The 22,213-nt window shown below is 37.8% G+C and overlaps 1 protein-coding gene across 9 annotated transcripts in view; it reads left to right on the top strand.

Annotated features, from left to right (window-relative positions):
- The window catches only part of LOC132143530 (sorbin and SH3 domain-containing protein 2-like), a 104,936-nt gene that overhangs the window by 62,318 nt on the left and 20,405 nt on the right, over nt 1-22,213 (top strand). For 6 of the 9 annotated variants that reach the window (XM_059553819.1, XM_059553821.1, XM_059553820.1 and 3 more), the window contains exons 2-12: nt 1,273-1,328; nt 3,450-3,476; nt 3,615-3,739; nt 4,093-4,668; nt 5,751-6,137; nt 7,610-7,730; nt 9,218-9,393; nt 16,916-16,982; nt 17,089-17,139; nt 20,965-21,169; nt 21,440-21,554. In XM_059553819.1, coding sequence (XP_059409802.1) covers nt 1,319-1,328; nt 3,450-3,476; nt 3,615-3,739; nt 4,093-4,668; nt 5,751-6,137; nt 7,610-7,730; nt 9,218-9,393; nt 16,916-16,982; nt 17,089-17,139; nt 20,965-21,169; nt 21,440-21,554 — 1,860 coding nt within the window. In that variant the 5' untranslated portion in view covers nt 1,273-1,318. The remainder of the gene's footprint in view (nt 1-1,272; nt 1,329-3,449; nt 3,477-3,614; nt 3,740-4,092; nt 4,669-5,750; nt 6,138-7,609; nt 7,731-9,217; nt 9,394-16,915; nt 16,983-17,088; nt 17,140-20,964; nt 21,170-21,439; nt 21,555-22,213) is intronic. The other 3 variants (XM_059553823.1, XM_059553822.1, XM_059553824.1) reach the window with 3 other exon arrangements.

Raw genomic sequence — 22,213 nt, 5'->3', positions numbered from 1 at the left:
CTCATTCTTTTTAAAGATGCTACAGACTATTATTAGTGCTTTTAGTGTCTTTATTTTGGGCCAACCAAGTTTGGGAAGAACCTTCATGGCATTAGCTGGGTCACACAGCATGTTACGTGTATAAATACTTCTAGAGTGTTCTTCTACTTTTTGCAATACTGTAGGGGACAACTGAAAAGTACATAGCAACTTAGTGAATGTATTGAGATTTGTATTCTTTTTTTGTCGGCAGTCTATGATCTGACGTCTTATAGTCTTATAGAGTGTCAGCTTCATTTAACCAAGACTTTATTCATTTAATATGTCAAGTTTAATGGTTAAAAAGTAATGTGGAATTCTGGGTCACATTAGGACCACTGAGATTCAAATAGTGTTGACAACGTTTTCACTCCCTGAGTGTAGAATGTTTCTCCTGGCAAGTTATAAATCTGTCAGTGGCAAAGGGATATCTGACAACTGGATCTTATTTTTATGTCTAAATGCTCTCTCTCTCTCTCTCTCTCTCTCTCTCTCTCTCTTTAATCCATTATGTCTGCTCCCTGTTAGCCTCAGTGAACATGAGATGCACATTATCAGTTATTGTAAGGAGTGTTTGGAAATCCTCAACTGTTGCTATTCAGAAGTGGAGCACCATCATCATAACATCATATAGACATAAATTCTATCTCTTATCTTGTTAACATGTCTATTGGGAAACATTATTTAGTATTCATATGAGACAGATGCTATGATGAGATTCCACCACACACATTCCACACCTCATGCTTCATGTTTGCAAATACTGATAGTGTCGAGAGAGAGAGAGAGAGAGAGAGAGAGAGAGAGAATATGTGTGTAATGCACTGTAAAATTAACACATCGCAGGCACATCGAGTGTATTCCTGGTGTCCAGACTGTCTGGTGTCAGTCAGAGTATTACTACATACTAGACACACACAGACGCCACAGTTTCTAGCTGTTGACTGTCATGGATCCATATTAAGGACTATGTCTCCATTTGATACACAACAAACATGTTTAAAACAGAATAGGCCTATCTTCTATATCTGTCAATCTGAGTAAATATAACCTGTACTAGTCAAAGAACTGCTAGATAAAAATACACGGTCGCTAAACAGTTTAGGCACTTTAGCACAACAACAAGACAGTGCAGTGCATGCTAATAAATTAGCTTGCTTATACATAAGATCTAATTTAAGCATCTATTTACTGTATGTAGATGAAAATGAATTGATTCTGAGATTATTAAGAATAGCTTGATGTGTTTTACAGGTGAAAGTGTCCTTCTTCAGAGCACAGTTCAGCAGAGATCTTCATCATGAATACAGGTAAGTCCATTATTAAAATAGGTACTTGTGTAATATTTTTTTACATTATACATGTCTTTATGGTTTACAATTTAACAATTTAATGCATCCTTGTTTAAAAAAAAACATTTGAATGGTAGGTAATCATTCATCGTTTAATTAAATTTTTAATTTATTTTTTGCATTATCTTTAGTGCAATAATGTTGCATTAACAATGCATGTGCTTTGCTTTGTGTTTGTTTTGCATGTGTGCTTCTGCGTGTGCATGTGCAAACAAACATACTCCAGATAACGGAGGATATGCTCATAAAAGAGCATCCCTGTCGCTTACTCTCTGGCCTGTGAAGAGGGTCCAGAGCTCACCCAACCTGTACACTGCTGCAGGTATCAGTAATGGAGCAGAGCTATCTAAGACACAGATCTTTAAAATAGACTTTCTAGAAGGTGTTATCTCCTTTTGCTTAACGTTCATCTGCCTTAGTTATTTAAATGCATTTTCTTCCCGGTGTTCTATTTGTGTTATGTTAGTTTGTTTTACATGTGTTCACTACATCTGTTGTGTTCCATATTTGTCATGCTACATTTGTTTATTTTTATTTTTTTTCTTTATTTTTTTATGAATCTTTTTATGGTCTGATGAGATGAGAACAGAAGTATTAGATTAAGGATCTTCCATGTTGTCAGTATACAGTATATGATCAAATTTAAAAGGAATAATTTTAAAGGCCAAATAAGAGTTTCCTGTTTAATATGTTTTATTTTCTATTATACATACAGTACAAACTGTAATTGTTTAACATCTTTAAATTAACCCTGTCAATTTACCGAGTTAATTTCAGGTGGTTATAATATTTGTGTCTTATCCCATATTTAAATGTAGTCATATGTATTTGTTTTTTTATTATTATTTTTTTTTTCATTTCAGAGCAATTTAAGAATAAAGTTAATTTGTTTGCACTGTCTAATCGATTGATAGCCCTACATTAAATAAGAGCTTTTGATGCAATAATAATATACTATTGAAAAAAGGGACATAGCTTTCTCAATAGCCTTTTCTCTGAATGTAAGCTTTTCTATAACGGTTTTCCGATTGAATGTAATCTAATCTGCCTTCTGAATTAAAAAATAATGCTCAGTCTGCAGTCAGCTATATTGAATCCTATGTGTTGTAGACTGTTCAGGTTTAAATTAAATCAATAAAATCATTTACCTTTTCAAAACACACACACACACACACACACACACACTCAATGATATTTCAATGTAAAAATAAAAAGACTAGCTGCAATTTTTCTGTGCTGATAGTTACAAGGATCCAGGCATTTTCTCGGTCATATTCTGCTGGTTGAGTGAGTCTGCTGAAAAAGTGACATGCTGTCAAGACCTTCCAGAGATATGACAACACGTCTTTTAGTTTTGAAAAGCTGCTGGCCACATACAGGCAGTCAAGCATTCATTCAGAGATGCACAGTTGTACTCTTTTAATGCATGGACTGGTTTGACAAAATACAGCAGATGTTTGAATAGCAACATGGAGACTATGCCTTTCACTTTTACTTGTAATAGCCCATACAATGCTGCAACCTCTATCATTAGGACAGCATGTGATCATGTTTATTAACTGTTGTAAAGTATATTAGTTTTATTCAAAATTTAAGCTCGTGTTCTTCCAATCTTTGAGTTTATATATTGTAATTTTAATTATCATTATGCGAGTAGTAGGTGTTTCAAACTTTGTGTGGTCTTACTAGCGGTCTCTTTCTTTCCTTGTGTTCAGCAGCAGCTTCTGCTCTGTAATCTTCTTGTTCTCTGTATTTCTGCATCTCTCTTTTCATTCCCATATTCTAGCCATTATGCACCAATGGCAGGACCATCTCACATGGTGTAATAAGCAAAATTAGACATAACTAAAGAAAAAACAGCTTGGTTCACAGCTTAGTAGTTCAAAATATAGGCATAGCATAGGAGTATTGAAAAAAAAAACTGATCCACTTTCTCTTAGTTTCAATGGGTATGACCTTTCTGCATGTTTTGTGTCTTTTGTCATATGTTTGTATTGCTTTTCTGAGGTCATTCTATGGTGTTATCATGGTAAATGCATTTTTATGTTATATGTTTTAATGCTTCTTTACTTTTCACAGGTAGTGATTCCCAGTCATCAGATTCAGGCAAGTGTTTGTTGTTGCATGTGTGTCTGTCTTCATTGATGTGTTGTATAAATATTAATGTGTTATATATACATTTATATATATATGTGTGTGTGTGTGCGTGTGTGTGTGTGTGTGTGTGTGTGTGTGTGTGTGTAGATGCCTGGCGTTCACACAGTGTGTCTGAGGGGTTAAGGAATGGAGATCCCAGCAGCTCGTCCTTGACTGCTAAAGGCTTCCGCAGCATTACACCAAACCTACAGGATCAAAAATCTCAGACACCGGTACATATTCATCTATAATACTTTTTTTTTTTTTTTTTTTGTAAATAAGCTATTAATGCATTCCTGCTTCTTTATCATACTGCTGTTAGATTTTTTTGCACCCTATTCTTTTTCTTCTCACAACAAGCAATCCTCTGCTTTCATGTTATGTGCTACTTTGAAAAGATTTTGCTTCACAACTGTTTGGATTAATATTGGTCATGCTCTTTTTCCAATATGATAACGTCTTTCTATAGGATTCAAATCAAGTGTGATTTTCTTGACCCCTAAAGCAGTTGATTTGAAATATCTCTGAGAAAATGTGCTTTATTTAAACTGACTTTACATATTTGAATTGACCTTTTCTCTATCAGGTCCCCTCGCCGCCCCCTCGGAGAGAGAGCTATCACATGACCCCTAACCCCCCATCTTACAGTTCCCTTGCATTGCTGTCAGACACCTCCCTCTCTTCCCCACAGAGTAATGAAGTCACTTCCTCAGGCTCTTACACCATCCAATCTAGTGCCACCTCCTCATACTCATACTCTAAGAACACCCGAACCTCCACTAGCACCTCTGGAGCCCCACTCGAGGAGCCCCCCTTGTCCCAACAGGCTAATGCTAACAGTTTTATCACTCGGGTTCTGGGGAACAAATTGTCATCCTCAAAATTCTCAAGCGATCTACTAAATGAAGCACCTAACAAGATGAACATAATTAAAACTGACCCTAAGTCTAAAACTAAGCCATCTGCTTTCCCACCTCAAGACCCCACTGCTACTTCTGAAACACACGTAGCTTCTCTCTCCATCCAGTTAGCTCCTCGCAGTCCAGAACCTCAAGCAGAGGCCCAGTCAGGGCTTGAGACTAGATCCAGGACAAACGCAGTGGACCCAGCTGACCCCATGCGAGCCCCTGTTGTACCACCAAGACCAGCAAGCAGTTTGGTGGTATTACTGTCATTTATTTACAGTGTTAATGTACACTTATACTACTGGTCAAAAGTTTGGAATAATTTTTAAATTAAAATTTTTAAAAGGCTGCATTTATTTGATTAAAACTACAGTAGAAACAGAAATGTTGTGATAAATACCATTTAAAACTGTGATGAGAAAGCTACATTTTCAACAGCCATTTCTCCAGTATGATGATGACACATGATGACATTTATAATGATTGACCTATAGAAATCATTATAATATGCTGATTTATTGCTTAGTTGTTGTCATTTATTATTGGTATTCAGTTATTAATAATTGTATTATTATAATCTGTTTAAAACTTGAACTCTCTACTGAATGTTGAGGATTCTTTAAACAGAAAATTCAAATGAACAGCATTTCTTTGAAATAGAAATCTTTACACATTATAAAGTGCCTTTACTGTCACTTTTAATCAATGTAATGCATTTTTGTTGAATATAAGTAATACATTATTTTAATAATGTATTTAATATTTTTTAATTATTATTATTATTTTAAATCGGACTTACCTCCAACTATTGAATAGTAGTGTGTCACAGTTTCCACAAAAAAATAAATAAAAATAAAATAAAATTAAGCAGCACGTTTTTCAACACTGAAAAAAATAAATGTTTCTTAATCACCAAACTATTTAAAATTATAATTTAAAATTATAATAATATTTATACATTTTACTGTATTTTTCAGCAAATAAATGCAGCCTTGGTGAAATCTTAATTATTCCAAATTTTTGAAGATTTTGGTGTCTCTATTTCTTACGGTATACTCATGGAGTGTGACCCATTTAGCATTCATTCATCTTCATCTGAAGTGAACATACACAGAAAGCTTGATGAAAGAACGTGTGTTTACTGCTAATTACTATTTTATTTTATTTTTCCAGCAACCTTTTATTCCTTCCCACAGTTCCACTTGTTTTTCTTCACTCAACATGGTTCAATCCGCCTGTGCCCGTATGTCACTTCTTGCTCACTGGCTTTGCTTTATGTTCACTTTCAATTCTTGTCTTCCTTCCCTTTTATTCCCTCCCTCCCACCCTCCTCCATCAGCGTGAGTTTTCCCCTGTAAGAGGGAGCACCGGGCCGTTCTCTTCTGGACCGCCCTCCCCAGACCCTTCAGCTCGCCGGTCACCGTATAGCCGGGCCAGTCAGGATTCCCCTGACTTCCTGTCAGGGCTATTGCCTAAAGCCCTGTCACCAACACCCTACGCTCCTCTGGAACGTTCTGGGCTAATGTTGGCCTCACCTGCCCCGTCACCAGTAACCGTGTCTGCGTTGAGTCATTATTCATCATCCACAGCCGGGCTGGAGGAGCTGCAGATCTGCGGCATGGACTCTTCCCCCGCAGGCACACCCACCCCATCCCCCACACTCAGCCATGCCTCCAACGTCCCTGACGAGCTTCCTACCGCCCCGTCAACTGCCATGGGCACTAACGTAACTATCACGCTCAACTGGCACACCTCACTCCAGTCTGGTGTCACGTTTGCTTGAATCTGCTCGTGTTTGTATGTCCTCAATTAGTCTTTCAGCACTGTTGAATGTCTAACTTTGAGTCACATGCTTGAATGTGTCAGCTTACAGCAGGTGGCTGCTTTGTCTTTTGTTTTACGCTTGATTCTCACTCTGTTTTATGTATGCAGTATTTCATTGTATGATATGTATGTTGTTTCCCATTCAAAGTCAACATGCACACATAATGTGACATGTTTTAAAACTGAATCAGTATTAAAAACTGTATCTGGAAAAACGGATACTGTATATATATATATATATATATATATATATATATATATATATATATATATATATATATAATGTTTATTAATATATAAATGTGCACTACTGTTCTAAAGTTTTGAGTCTGTAAGATTTTTGGTCTTTTTAAAAGATCCTTATCCTGAGGCTGCATTTATTTGATCAAAAATATATTTTTGTACAAAATAAGATTTAATATATTTTAAATAATGCAATTAATTCCTGTGATGTCAACGCCATATTTTTAACAGCCATTACTCCAGTCTTTGGTGTTGATTATTATATTCTAATGTGCTGATATGGTGCTCACAAAACATTTATTATAAATATGAGTGTTTATAAGAAGATTTGCTTAATTTTTTTTTTTAAACCCATGATGCATTTTTAAAGATGCTTTGATTAGATAGAAATATAAATATCTTTACTATCACTTTTTGATTAATTTAATGCATTCTTGTCAAATAGAATTATTCATGTCTTATTAAAAAATAATAATAATAATAATAAAATCTTACTGAACAGAAACATTTAAATTATAATGTATATATAATATTTCATACTATATATTAATAGAAGTATGAAGTCCAGGTATGTGTATGAAGAAAGAGGACAGTTTAATTTAATGTAGACTTTAGGGTTCTTATGATGACCTGTGATGTTCTGTCTCCTTTGATGAAGTTTGTTTGAGATTAACATTTGCATTTTATATTGCTGCTGTTGACTGAAAACTTGAACTTCTTTGGAAAATGAATGTATAATATAGCATATTCCAGTGTTAACACTCTTTCTCACATAGATTGTCCTGCACTCATTATATACTGAAGGTTCTTTCAAAGTGTGTTTGTTGTCATGTAGTCTTAACAGTTTTTCAGTTACCTCTTCATGTGTCATCCATCATTCCACTTGTCTTACTACAGAAACAACTTTATCTTTTTTGTAACAAGAGTTTTCCTCAGTAATGCATTTATTATACATTATACATCTATTGTACAGTATCTTTTGATGTGTGCTCTTGTGTCTTGCATTTCTCATTCTTCTAACTTCTTATTGTCCCATAGCTGTCACCCACTCATACTTGTTTGACCTAAAGTGACTCTACAAATTACATATTTCCATCTCTTGTAAACTGATTTATTTTTTATGTTGCCTAGGGTCAGATGGCAGTGAACGGAAGCTCTCAATCTCGGAGGCCCTTTTCTCCGCCTGTGTACCCGCCTCCACCCCCAAACCTCAGCCCAGGCCTGGTAAAGATCCAGCAGGGTTGTAGTTCAGGTGAGAGGAAAGTCCCACACAGACCTCTGGCTAGTATTGCAAAGCGGAGTTTGGACTACCAGCCGAACATTGCTTATTCAGGCCTTAAACCACCCACTTAGACTGGAATAGGATGTCTCACCCACATGTAAAACTAGTTTTTGTATGTGATGTAGACTAGACATAAAAAGAGAGATAGTAACTGCATCAGACAAAATCTGTATGAAAATAGCCTAGTAGATACTACTTTTTGTTTGAAACTTACTTCACGACTATTTGGCCTTATGTGATAGTAACGTGTCCATGGCACTCTAAAATCTTGCCGGACATAGTAGGTCATCCAGGTACTTTTGCATATTTTATTTTAGCATACCATTTAGACACTCTTTGGTGTAATGTTTTTTGCATACTCAGTATGTAAGTAAGCCTATTTGGACACATGAGATGTTTTCTAAAAAACAATTTTCCTCAATTTTTTTTTTGTCCTTCTATGGATTGAGTCCTAGTTTTGGTGCTCTAAAATAATGGATTTGTAATGCACAGTTCTTGTTAGTTGATGCCAGTTAACGGTGCAGTCCAGTCCTCAGGATATGATGCATTTGCATCCATTAGGCCAGACCGGAGCAATCAATACCTGAACAGAGGGAAACTGAGGAGAGGCAAAGCTCTGACACTTTGGTTGGGATTTGCTTAGAAAGGCAAATTCATACTATTGTTGTAGTGGTTTAAAGAAAAGATGCTGACAAAAAGTTTGCTTTAGTGTTTCCTCATGTCGTTGCCTTTTGCTAGTGCTAACTTAGCATAGGTGAAGGAATAAAAGTAGCTGTCTCATTTATGCTGTGTCATACATATTTCATAGTTCAGGGTGCTTAGTCAGGGTGAGAGATTGTGCCATGTCAGTGTTCCTGCTCTATTAAATTAGATTTGACTGTGACTGTCCAGCTTAGACTTATGTCACTATATATCAATATATATCAATATATATCAATATATATATACTATATATATATATATAGTTGTTGTTGTTTTTTTTGGGGGGGGGGTGGCTGACACTGTGTAATATTTGCCCTGATTATGCCATCTCATAAAATTTTGGAAAACATAATAGATTGCTTTCATTAAAGGCAGTTTTTGATTGCTTAGTGTGACATTCTCACGGATTGGCCAATTAGTTGCCTTTCTGATTAATATTAGCATACAATGAAGTACTGACGGTAACCAATTTTGAGTCCTGCAGTGTGGCTGTATCTATGGAAGCAGTCTAATGAACAGCCAATTGCAGCACAGCAATCAATGATGCATGTGTGAGGGAGAGATGTTTAGTTGAAAAGGTTTATACTAGGTAGTGCACTGTCTACCCTCTCTGTTACCCAGGAACTCACTTAGGTCACAATTTGACAAGAATCAATTGCACAGCACTTTTTTTTTTACTCTTTTTATCTGTCTCTTACCTCTCTCTCTCTCTCTCTCTCTCTCTCTCTCTATCTCTCACACACACACACACTCAGAGGGTTCAGAGACGGTGAAGAGAGAGACCGTTGTCTCTGGTCAGACAGTGGTCAGTAGCTCTGTGCCCATCGCTCGTTTCTCAGAGGAAGAAAAGAAGGTGTCCATCATAAAAGCTCCCCATTACGAAGGCATTGGACCAGTGGATGAGTCAGGCATTCCCATCGCCATCCGAACGGTGAGTGATATCCAGACATTTTTAAGGGAATTGACAAAAATTACAAATTAAAAACAACTACACTTTAAAAAAGATCGTCCTTATTGCTTAATAAAATAAAGATTATTGAAGTAAGGTTTACAAATAAATACAATTTCAGTTTGTCTACTTAAAAAAAGCATTTTCAATGTGGTATTGCTGTTCCTTTGTTATTATTTGTGAATTTTGCAAGCAAATTTGGAGTGAAAATTATTGCAGAGTAAATTTTCCAGTGTATTTTGCTCCTTTAAATTTATTTCACCCATGTTTCACTGTAGCCACAGTTCATTATATATACATTTAAATGTATACACAGTTTTGTCATTAATGTGTCATGATGACACTTTTGCTAAGTATTTAGTGATTTTTTTTTCTTGGCTTTTGTCTAAAGTTATGAATGATATATTTACAGATAAGTATTTTGTCAAGTTACATATTTATGTGTATGTATGTTGCAACAAAGGACTGTCTTTAGAAATGAGTCTGTAGCCCCTTTCACACAGTAATACCAGTAAATTGCTGTAAAATTACCGGAACGACTTTACCGGTACATTAAAAATGCGGTGTTCCCACAGTCAATGACATTACGTGTTTTTTTTCCAGAAAAGCACAATTCACACATCCATTCCAAAATACCGGTAAATTCTGTGACACCTTTAAAGGGTTAGTTTAGCGAAAAATGAAAATTATGTCATAAATAACTCACCCTCATGTCATTCCAAACCCGTAAGACCTCCATTCATTTTCGGAATACAGTTTAAGATATTTTAGATTTAGTCCGAGAGCTCTCAGTCCCTCCATTGAAACTGTGTGCACGGTATACTGTCCATGTCCAGAAAGGTAGTAAAAACATCTTCAAAGTAGTCCATCTGACATCAGAGGGTCAGTTAGAATTTTTTGAAGCATCGAAAATACATTTTGGTACAAAAATAGCAAAAACTATGAGTTTATTCAGCATTGTCTTCTCTATCGTGTCTGTTGTGAGCGAGTTCAAAACACAACAGTTCAATGATATCCGGTTCGCAAACGAATCACTCGATATAACCGGATCTTCTTGAACCAGATCACCAAATCGAACTGAATCGTTTGAATCAATCTCCAAATAACCAGTTCAGTTCAGACGCAACCAGTTCATTTCAGACGCTCTGTGTGTCAGTCTGCTTCACACTGAATCACAAATGCGCAGTATCATCAGCTCCTCGGTTCTCGAATCGGACGCGTCCGACAGAAACGGTTCTTGACTAGAGAACAAGTCAATCTTTTGTTCATTATCTGGCTCGGCTCGGTGTTCATCTTCAGTTCTCTCTTCACAGCAGTTCAGTCAGTGTACTGTTTGAGTAAATGAATTACTCCGGGATATTGGTTTGTTTGAACTCAGAGGGAGTGTCAGCCACATTAAAAAAAGTTAACAGCTTAAGTCATTTGTGGATTAATGCGTATTGGAGACGAGAACCGTTTCAAACGATTCAGTTCGATTTGGTGAACTGGTTCAAGAAGATCCGGTTACATCGAGTGATTCGTTCGCGAACCGGATATCATTGAACTGTTGTTTTGAACTCTCTCACAACAGACACGGAAGAGAAGACAATGCTGAATAAAGTTATGGTTTTTGCTATTTTTGGACCAAAATGTATTTTCGATGCTTCAAACAATTCTAACTGACCCTCTGATGTCACATGGTCTACTTTGAAGATGTTTTTATTACCTTTCTGGACATGGACAGTATACCGTACACACAGTTTCAATGGAGGGACTGAGAGCTCTCGGACTAAAGCTAAAATATCTTAAACTGTGTTCCGAAGATGAACAGAGGTCTTACGGGTTTGGAACGACATGAGGGTGAGTTATTAATGACATAATTTTCATTTTTCGGTGAACTAACCCTTTAACCTCTAAACAGCTGCGCTTGTATTTGTAAACATGAAGGGGTATATGCGGTCAGTATTTTTGTTGATGTTACATTTTTCTTTCAAACTTTAGCATTCCCCTTATGAAACAAAAATATATTGCAGTATATTGGAAAATATCATGTAATATATTAGGCATATATTCTTATATATATTTATTTTTTCCAATATATTGCAATATATTGAAAGCAGCAATCATTTGTATATTTTGCAATATATTATATAATATATGTATCATCAATATATTATTAAATGTATTCAAATATATAAAATATTAGAAAATAAAAAGGGAAAATAATATATTACAATATATCACAATATATTTTAAGAAATATATTGGTAAATATATTTTCCTTTCGTAAGGGTCATGCAACTGTTTTTGTTGCAGAGATATCGTAATAGACATCATAAGAGTCGACGGCCGACTGACTCGACGACGTGCTTCATCACATGCGTCCTCGGCGACACTGGTTTGGGGTTCCTCTGAATTCAAGCTACTGTTTAGAGCAGTGGTTCTCAACCTTTTTTTCACTGGGCCACACTATGGTCCTAGTGCAAGACTCACGGGGCACACGCATATCATTTAAATATTATGTCACCGATACAAACCAACCAGCTTTATAATAGACTATTATAGCCTAAATATTATGATATCTAATCGATTACATTCATTTAAATAAATATATAAATAATTATGCTCACCATTAATAAAACACCTGATGCTGTCGGGAGCTGACCAATTGAGTGAAATTTGGCTTGAAGGAGTAATAGCACAATTAAGTTGTAAAATGCAGTCTGTGAGACACGCGACATTGCAGAAAAGGTGCTTCCACTAATGTAGCCTATACTGATCCAAATTAATATCAAATAGTCTATGTGCCGTCAGCGCAGATGAACAGTTCTGCATTCAAATGTGTTCAAAATGAGTTCAAAAGATGGTGCAAAGCACCGGCAAAAGTAATTACCGTGAATGTGACAGGGGGAAATAGTAAGGAGATATTTGAATTATTTACTAATAGTGTTTTCTGATTCTGTATCGCAAGGATGAAGTTGCCTGACTCGTCATCTTTTGTTTTATTCGTTAAGTAGTAATTTAAAGTTTTCTATAGATTGGACTATAATTTTTTATCATATGTTACTGCATCACTAACAGTTCCTCTCAGATGTCGACAAATTTCTTAATTCGCCCGAATAAGGAAAAGCGCTTTAATTTCACTGTTGCTCCAATTGGATGACATTTATTTTATTTTTGTAAACAGTGCTTGAATGCATCACATTTTTATGAGTCACCGCGTTCTAAACTCGTACGTGCTCATACTGGTAATTTTCCTTCTGCGTTCTCACACAGCATAATTTACAATTAACTGGTAATGTTACAACTTCTCAAACTGGTAAATTGGCAGAACGAATTTACCGGTATTTTTTTAAAGATCCTGTTCACACATGATGTCTTTATGGCAATTTACCGGTAATTTTCAGGAAAAGTCTGCATGTGTGAAAGGGCTTATTGAATCATTTATTCAACTGATTAGTTCAAAACACAGATTCATTTACAAAAAAGACATCTGTGTGTCGCTCAGAAGACGTGAGTGGCTTTGACTTAATTTGGAAATATTTTTGTAGTAATAATTCCATATATTGAACTGTTAACATGTACTAGCAATGAGATTTAGAGTTGATGGTGCTCTACAACATGAAGGCACATAAATAGAAACCAGAGGTGGAAAGAGTACAAAAATATTCTACTCAAGTAAAAGTACCATTACATTAATGAAATTTTACTTAAGTACAAGTAAAAGTACCAGTCTAAAAATCTACTCAAGTAAAAGTAAAAAGTAGCTCATTTAAAATTTACTCAGAGTAAAAATTACTTAGTTACATTTTAACAGTGGGAGGGAGTCAAAAATGGGACAGGCCAAGGTCGTCAAACTCAGTTCCTGGAGGGCCACAGTCCTGCAGTTTAGATCTAACCCTAATTAAACACACCTGATCCAGCTAATCTAATCATTTAGGTTTATTTGAAAACTACATGATATGTGTGCTGGAGCAGGGTTAGAACTAAACTCTGCAGGGCTACGGCCCTCCAGGAACTGAGTTTGACACCCCTGGGATAGGTCTATTAATCTCAAACTACAACCCGAATTCCGGAAAAGTTGGGACGTTTTTAAAATTTTAATAAAATGAAAACTAAAGGAATTTCAAATCACATGAGCCAATATTTTATTCACAATAGAACATAGATAACGTAGCAAATGTTTAAACTGAGAAATTTTACACTTTTATCCACTTAATTAGCTCATTTAAAATTTAATGCCTGCTACAGGTCTCAAAAAAGTTGGCACGGGGGCAACAAATGGCTAAAAAAGCAAGCAGTTTTGAAAAATTCAGCTGGGAGAACATCTAGTGATTAATTAAGTTAATTGATATCAGGTCTGTAACATGATTAGCTATAAAAGCTTTGTCTTAGAGAAGCAGAGTCTCTCAGAAGTAAAGATGGGCAGAGGCTCTCCAATCTGTGAAAGACTGCGTAAAAAAATTGTGGAAAACTTTAAAAACAATGTTCCTCAACGTTAAATTGCAAAGGCTTTGCAAATCTCATCATCTACAGTGCATAACATCATCAAAAGATTCAGAGAAACTGGAGAAATCTCTGTGCGTAAGGGACAAGGCCGGAGACCTTTATTGGATGCCCGTGGTCTTCGGGCTCTCAGACGACACTGCATCACTCATCGGCATGATTGTGTCAATGACATTACTAAATGGGCCCAGGAATACTTTCAGAAACCACTGTCGGTAAACACAATCCGCCGTGCCATCAGCAGATGCCAACTAAAGCTCTATCATGCAAAAAGGAAGCCATATGTGAACATGGTCCAGAAGCGCCGTCGTGTCCTGTGGGCCAAGGCTCATTTAAAATGGACTATTTCAAAGTGGAATAGTGTTTTATGGTCAGACGAGTCCAAATTTGACATTCTTGTTGGAAATCACGGACCTCCGGGCTAAAGAGGAGGGAGACCTTCCAGCATGTTATCAGCGTTCAGTTCAAAAGCCAGCATCTCTGATGGTATGGGGGTGCATAAGTGCATACGGTATGGGCAGCTTGCATGTTTTGGAAGGCTCTGTGAATGCTGAAAGGTATATAAAGGTTTTAGAGCAAAATATGCTTCCCTCCAAACAACGTCTATTTCAGGGATGGCCTTGTTTATTTCAGCAGGACAATGCAAAACCATATACTGCAGCTATAACAACAGCATGGCTTCGTCGTAGAAGAGTACGGGTGCTAACCTGGCCTGCCTGCAGTCCAGATCTTTCACCTATAGAGAACATTTGGCGCATCATTAAACGAAAAATACGTCAAAGACGACCACGAACTCTTCAGAAGCTGGAAATCTATATAAGGCAAGAATGGGACCAAATTCCAACAGCAAAACTCCAGCAACTCATAGCCTCAATGCCCAGACGTCTTCAAACTGTTTTGAAAAGAAAAGGAGATGCTACACCATGGTAAACATGCCCCGTCCCAACTATTTTGAGACCTGTAGCAGAAATCAAAATTGAAATGAGCTCATTTTGTGCATAAAATTGTAAACTTTCTCAGTTTAAACATTTGCTATGTTATCTATGTTCTATTGTGAATAAAATATTGGCTCATGTGATTTGAAAGTCTTTTAGTTTTCATTTTATTAAAATTTAAAAAACGTCCCAACTTTTCCGGAATTCGGGTTGTAGTTGTTTTTAATTAAAGGAATCAGTTATTTAGAATAATAATACATTTGGGCTGTTGCCAGGGAAATCTGTATCAACAAACTCATCTTTTAATGCAGAGGAAATGCAGAAGATTCATTGGAAGTGGCATTTAGATGTATTACACTGTGTAGTGCTGGACAAGAATGCATTTAACCTGCAGTTACAAATGCATGAATAATGTTTTGATATACAAGACATAAAATGTTGAATACTCATTTGAAATGATAAGAAATTAATTATTTTAAAAAATCAAAAGATACTTTAAATGTGAAATTAAAATGGCCAGTATGTGTCAGCAAGTCACTGTTAATAAGTGAGTCATTGCGATTGAACCGAATCATTTAACGTTTGATTCATTCAGAAACGAAACACTGTCACGTTGCTAGGAGACGCAAAACTGTGCTTTGGTGGCTGTGTTTGGAATTATTTTCTGTTGTAGAAATAGAGCTAAAAAAGGCAATATGGTGTCTAAAACGCAAGTCTCTTAATTAACTTGTTTACTGAACTGTTATATATATGTATGTATATATTCATGATGATTTTTGGAGGAAAAGATGGCATTCTTTGTGTGATTTTGATTTAATATATGAAATTATATAAATATGTGAATTTTCTGCCCCTATATCTTCAATTTTGTGATCATTCTAAATGCATTTTAGGAGACTGAATCACACAGTGAAAGAACGCACTATAAATGCGCGCACACATCATTAAAACAAAAATAGCACACTCCTCACCACTGTCTTTTTGGCTAATTTGTGCAAAACCTCTTGCTAAAATGTCAAAGCTTCATTTTAACCACCAATGCAACGATGCAATTATTTAGCTTACCTCTACATTCTTGCGAAGGGTTGATGTCTTGTCGAGATTTTATAAGCTGCTAGTTTGGTCTTCCTAGGCAAGTACAGCTTACACTGCATAATAGAGCATACATATGGCCAGGGGTTCACTTCAATTCCTTCGGGTTCAACTTCAGAATATGACGGAGTTTCGTTTTCAGCTGTGTCTGCACCACTAACGCCTGTTTTGTCCGTCTGCATCTTTCTTGTGATTTTAGCGCCAGTTTGCCCTCCTGCCCATTATTTACTGCCGTAGTTTCCAGGGAGCGATTTATTTTTTTTATTCTTATTTTTTTTTACTCAGTAATTAATGTGTTTTAAAATGTAGTGAAGTACAATACTTCAATCAAAATATACTTAAGTAAAAGTAAAATTACAAATTTAAAAAATTACTTTAAAAAGTATTGGTACACAAAAAAGCTACTCAATTACAGTAACGCGAGTAAATGTAATTCGTTACTTTCCACCTCTGATAGAAACCCCAAAATATTGACAGAATATTCTACTGCTTATCGCGCTTGTGACTGGTTAATACAAAAACTGAGATTTACATGATGTTTTATTACTTGTTGCCTTATCAAAACAAAATAAAACAATCTTTCTTTCTTTCTGAATGGTTTTAAACAGCACAACATCTGTTTTCTCTCACTGTTCAGTTTAAAACAACAGACAAGCTGTTAATCATCTGTTTTGAGGGCATTTTTCTTAATTTGTGATTAATTTATTTTGACATTTGATCCTCTTATTGTGGTTAGAGGAATGCTTCTGAGCTCTCAGCAGTTCAGACTGTCTGTGAATGTGTGTGTTTGTGAGGGGAAGAGAACATTCCTGGCTCTTTCCTGGAAGGTTACTATGATACTCCCTGTCTGTCTCTCTCACTCTGTGCTCTGGTGATTTTGTTGGTTGTCAGGTAATGACAAATGCTGTTAGCTGTTTGTGAGCTTAACCAGCACACTGACAAGGCAAATTGTGCACGCGTGTGTGTGTGTGTGTGTGTGTGCTTCTATTTAGACTGTGGACAGACCCAAGGACTGGTACAAGACCATGTTCAAACAGATCCACATGGTTCATAAAGCAGGTGAGTGAGTGGGAGGACACACAAAACGTATCCTGCAGTATTCATTTCGGATGACTCACAAACACACACTGCGTTTGATTTTATTTCTGTTTAATGTTTTCACCAGATGATGACTATGCAGACACATACAATGCAACATATGCTGTCATAAACAATGGTAAGTTCTGATATTAACTTTCATATCAGCTTAATGCAACACATGTATGTAGTATAAGTTTAAATCATGTCTGTGTTCCTTTATATAAGAAGGGTTTTATATATATGATGGTGGGGTATACACACACAACACACACACACACACACACACACACACAGGACACTTTATTAGGTATACCTTGCTAGTACCGGGTTGGACCCCCTTTTGCAACTGCCGCTCACTGGATATTTTCTCTTTTTGAGTTGCTGCCATGTGATTGGCTGATTAGCTATTAGTGTTACCAAGCAATTGAACAGGTATACCTATTAAAGTTGCCAGTGAGTGGATAATGTACTATGTAAAATGTATAATGTTTTCATCAGCCATTGGTCCAGTCTGCAATGTCACATGATGCTTCAGAAATTCTAATATGTTTATTTATTATCACTGTTGAAACTGTTGTGCTGTTCAATATTTTTTTGCAACCTGTGATACTTTTATCTTTGATTCTTTGATTAATAAAAAGTTAAAAACAGAATTGGTTAAAAATATAAATATTGTCTAACAATATAAGTCTTTACTCTCACTTTTTATCCGTTTAACACATCATTGCTGAACAAAAGTATTAATTTATTTAAAAAAAGAAAGAACAAATGTACTGACCCCGTACTTTTGAGTAGTAGTGTATATTGTAACACAACACATTTCTATTTTGAATAAACACTGTTCTTTTTAACTTTTTATATATCAAAGAATCCTTAAAAAAGGTCCCAAAAAAATAAATAAAAATAAACTATTAAGCAGCAAACATTGATAATAAATCAGCATATTTCTGAAGGATCATGTGACACTGTAGAACAGAGTATGATGCTGAAATTCAGCTTTGCTTCACAAGTATAATTATATTTTAAAGTATATTAAATTTTATTTTAAATTGCAATAATATTTCACAAAATTATATTTGTTTTCTTTTTGATCAAATAGATATAGCCTTGATGAGTATAAGAAAATTATTTAAAAACATAAAAAATCTTACTGATCCCAAACTTCTTAAAAGCAGTATCATTTTATATTATTACATTACATTCTATATTGGGCATTTCTAAAAAATATTTAGTTCCTGCGTCGAGCGCTTTTGGGGAACGCCTTTGGCAAGAACAACTCTGAATATCGTGTGCAATCAGTCCAATGGAAGAGCGTGACGTCACGGGCGGGGTGACGTAGCGACCAGGAAGCTATAAAGGCACCTGCCACACAGCTGACTTCAGCTTCGCGTCTTTCAGCAAGCGCTCTGTGTGTGCATGTCTAAAGTCTGTCTCGTGAGTCTTATTTATTGTTGGCTGTCAAGCAGTTTCAGAGACTGTTAGGGCTTATGGCAGCTGCGTCCAACGGGATACCTTTTGGCCTCCTGCACATAAGACCCCTACAGTGGTGGCTCAAGACCTAGGGATTTTCCCCGTGCCTTAGACATGTGAAAGAAACCTTGGTTCTTGAATCAGGGCCCGGTGCTGGGAGCTCTTGGTCGCCGTGTAACGCTAGCGACAGACGCATCCCTCACCGGTTGGGGTGCAGTCATGAGTGGCCACCCTGCCCGCGGTCTGTGGAGCGGTCGCCATCCGACATGGCATACCAGTTGTCTAAAGATGCTAGCGGTGCATCGAGCATTGAAATATTTCCTCCCAGACCTGAGAGGTCACCATGTGTTGGAGATCTCTTATATCAGTCACCAGAGATATCTGCTTTCGTGCCCCTTGTACAAGCTGGCACACCAGATCCTTCTGTGGTCCCAGGACAAACTCCTCTCATTCGGAGCAGTGTATATTCCTGGGAGATTGACTGTGGGAGCAGACGTACTGTTGAGACAGGGGCCGAGGCCCGGGGGGCTTCACCCCGAGGTGGTGAAGCAGATATGGAGAGTTTTTGGACCTCTTTGCGACTCAAGAGATATCGCAATGTCCCCTTTGTTTCTCTTTAGTTCATCCAGCTCCTCTGGGACTGGACGCTATGGTACAGACCAGGCTGAGGCCTCGTCTGTACGCCTTTCCCCCTATCGCTCTGCTCCCGGGAGCTCTGGCGAGAGTACGCCAGGACGGGGTCTGTCTTCTATTAGTAGCCCATTCTGGCCGGGCCCAGTATGGCTCGCAGATCTGATCTCTCTCCTCGACGGCCTCTATGGGAGATTCCGATCAGGACAGATCTACTCTCTCAGGCGCAGGGCAAAATAATTCACCCTCGCCCGGAAGTTGTCGGTGTGGTCCCTGAGGGGGCACAGCTCATAGCTTCCGGTCTCTCAACCGAGGTTGTTGAGACCCCCCTCCAATCCAGAGCTCCCTCTACGAGGAAACTGTACGCCCTGAGGTTGAAACTCTTCTCCTCATGGTGCAGAGACCGCCAGCTTGACCCTGTTAACTGCCCAGTTGGTACAGTTCTGGAGTTTCTCCAAGCTAGGCTCTCTGAAGGGTTAACTCACTCCACCCTAAAGGTGTACGTGGCGGCCATAGATGCTTACCACGTCCCTTTCAACGGTCAGTCAGTGGGTAGATACCCCCTAGTTACACGTTTCCTCCACGGTGCGCTGAGGCTGAGACCTCCAGTACGGTCCCGTTTTCCCCCTGGGACTTGGTTGTGGTGTTCGAGGCTCTTTGTAAAGCTCCATTTGAGCCGATTCATGACTATAACTGGCTATTACTTCTCTAAAGAGAGTTGGAGACCTTCAGGCCCCCTCGGTGGCCCCTACCTACTTAGACTTTGCCCCTGGTATGGCCAAAGCATTTTTATACCCTCGAGCGGGTTATGTTCCTAAAGTTCCCTCTGTTACGCCACAACCCATAGTACTGCAGGCCTTCTGCCCTCCTCCCTTTTGGGAGCCAGACCAGGAGAAGCTAAATTGTATGTGTCCAGTTCGAGGACTGGACGCATACGTCCACAGAGCTGCTGTGGAAAAAAATCTGACCAATTGCTTGTTTGCTTCGGTCCTCCTAAAAAGGGTTCCCCTGCCTCTAAGCAGACCCTTAGTCGTTGGATAGTCGAGGCTATCAACGTCTCCTATGAGTCCTCTGGTCTTCCCCTTCCTTTGGGAGCCAAGGCTCACTCTACACGGGGTATGGCTGCCTCTAAGGCCTTTCTAGCAGGTGTCTCCCTCTTGGACATCTGCATTTGCCAGATTTTACAATCTTGATATGAGAGCAGCTCCTGGCTCTTCTGTCCTCTCGCCTTAGCTGTGCTCTTCGGATACACACTAGGCAGGGGTTTGGTAGTCTGGCAGCGTTGGCATATCGTTCCCCAAAAGCGCTCGATGCAGCTCGAGTTCCCGAAGAGGAACGTCTCTAGGTTACGAATGTAACCTTAGTTCCTCGAGGGAACGAGACGCTGCGTCGCAGAGCCATACTCCCGGCACCCGTGCCGGCGCTTGCTTCCCTACTCGAAGCTGAAGTCAGCTGTGTGGCCGGTGCCTTTATAGCTTCCTGGTCGCTACGTCACCCCGCCCGTGACGTCACGCTCTTCCATTGGACTGATTGCACACGATATTCAGAGTTGTTCTTGCCAAAGGCGTTCCCCAAAAGCGCTCGACGCAGCGTCTCGTTCCCTCGAGGAACTAGGGTTACATTCGTAACCTAGGGACATTTTTCTTTAAAATAAGCAATTTTGTTTCTTATTATATTGCTTTGTTAATATATTTTTTATATAAATGCAGACTTGATGAGCATGAGCAGAAAAACTTACCAACCCCAAAATTTAGATAGTGTACAGTCATGTGTTTATATTTAGCTGTAATGTATGTATAGCAACTGTACATTTGTTTTATTGATCTATTATATTACTCTGAATATTGTGCTTCTGTTTTAGAAAATTACCCTCCTGTCCATGCCCACCCGCCCCCTCGAACGCACACCTACCGGCCTCTCTCTAGAAATACCTCAGACACGCCAGACAGTGCCACCCGCCGGGAGCTCTCGCCATCTCCCGTGCCCCCTCCACCCCCTCCGATGCCCTCTCTCCTCCAGCTCCGCTCACGAGACATGGACAGAGAGAAAGAGTTCTCGCACGACCTGTAAGACACCTGACCTCCTGAGCTACACTGTAAAAGAGTGCAGTTTGCAAGAAAATACTATTGCAGTATTTCAACTTCAAAATTGCATGTTTAATTCAAGGGGTTAATTGTAATTTCTCTGTAATTGTTTGTGAAATTTCTGGTTAAAAATTCTGAAAATATCTGGTTAAAAAGTTTCAGTAAATCCTGTGCCACATATTTTTCAGTGTACTGGCTTCTGATTGGTTAAAAACAACTCTGATTGGTTCTTATTCTTATTCTCATCTACAGAAATGAGTGGGGTCCTCCAGATCGAAAAGTGGACACACGTAAATACCGAGCAGAACCACGGAGCATCTTTGAATATGAGCCTGGCAAATCCTCAATCCTTGAGCAAGAAAGGCCTGTGAGTAATCTTATTTAATTGAATCATTATATCTAAGTGATTATTATTCATAAATTTAATTTAAACTGCTGTAAAAATCCTCACATAACATGGACCCAAGGTTGCTAAGGTCTAAAGGAAATCCTGTTTCATTTTACTGTAGAGTAATTCAGTGCTGTTCCAGTCTGTTTAATCACAAAATCAAACATACAGGGTCAGGCTCCTGTGAAGATTAGACTTTAAATTGCTATGTTAGCAGACTTGCCTTTTAAAAATCTTTAGTTCTATGTAAAGCCAAATTTGTGTCCCAGAATCTGTAAAAAGTTTTGAAGAAGTAGCTCACCAAAAACTATTTACTCACCTTCATGTTGTTCCAGAACTGTATGATTTGCTTTTTTCTGTGTAACACAAACATATACATTCAAATATGACGCAACACACCAGTTTTTTTTTTAACCATGTTACTAGTTCTCATGTTTCGCATTGATGTCCTTCATATCTGCAGTGCCATATTTTCAGTAAATAAAGACAAAGTGTGGTCTGTTTCTCAGACAAAGCTATCATTTGACCTCAAAACGATGTTTCATGCATGAAATAAATATTTATTAATATAATTAATCATTTACAGAATTTTTTCTTTCTTTCTTTAGTTTTTGTTTGTTTTATGTTGACACTTTTTG

The sequence above is a fragment of the Carassius carassius genome, chromosome 7 (assembly GCF_963082965.1).
Source record: "Carassius carassius chromosome 7, fCarCar2.1, whole genome shotgun sequence".
In the NCBI taxonomy this organism is placed as follows: domain Eukaryota; kingdom Metazoa; phylum Chordata; class Actinopteri; order Cypriniformes; family Cyprinidae; genus Carassius; species Carassius carassius.
The sequence above is the reverse complement of the archived record's forward strand: the minus strand, read 5'-3'. Positions and strand labels throughout refer to the sequence as shown.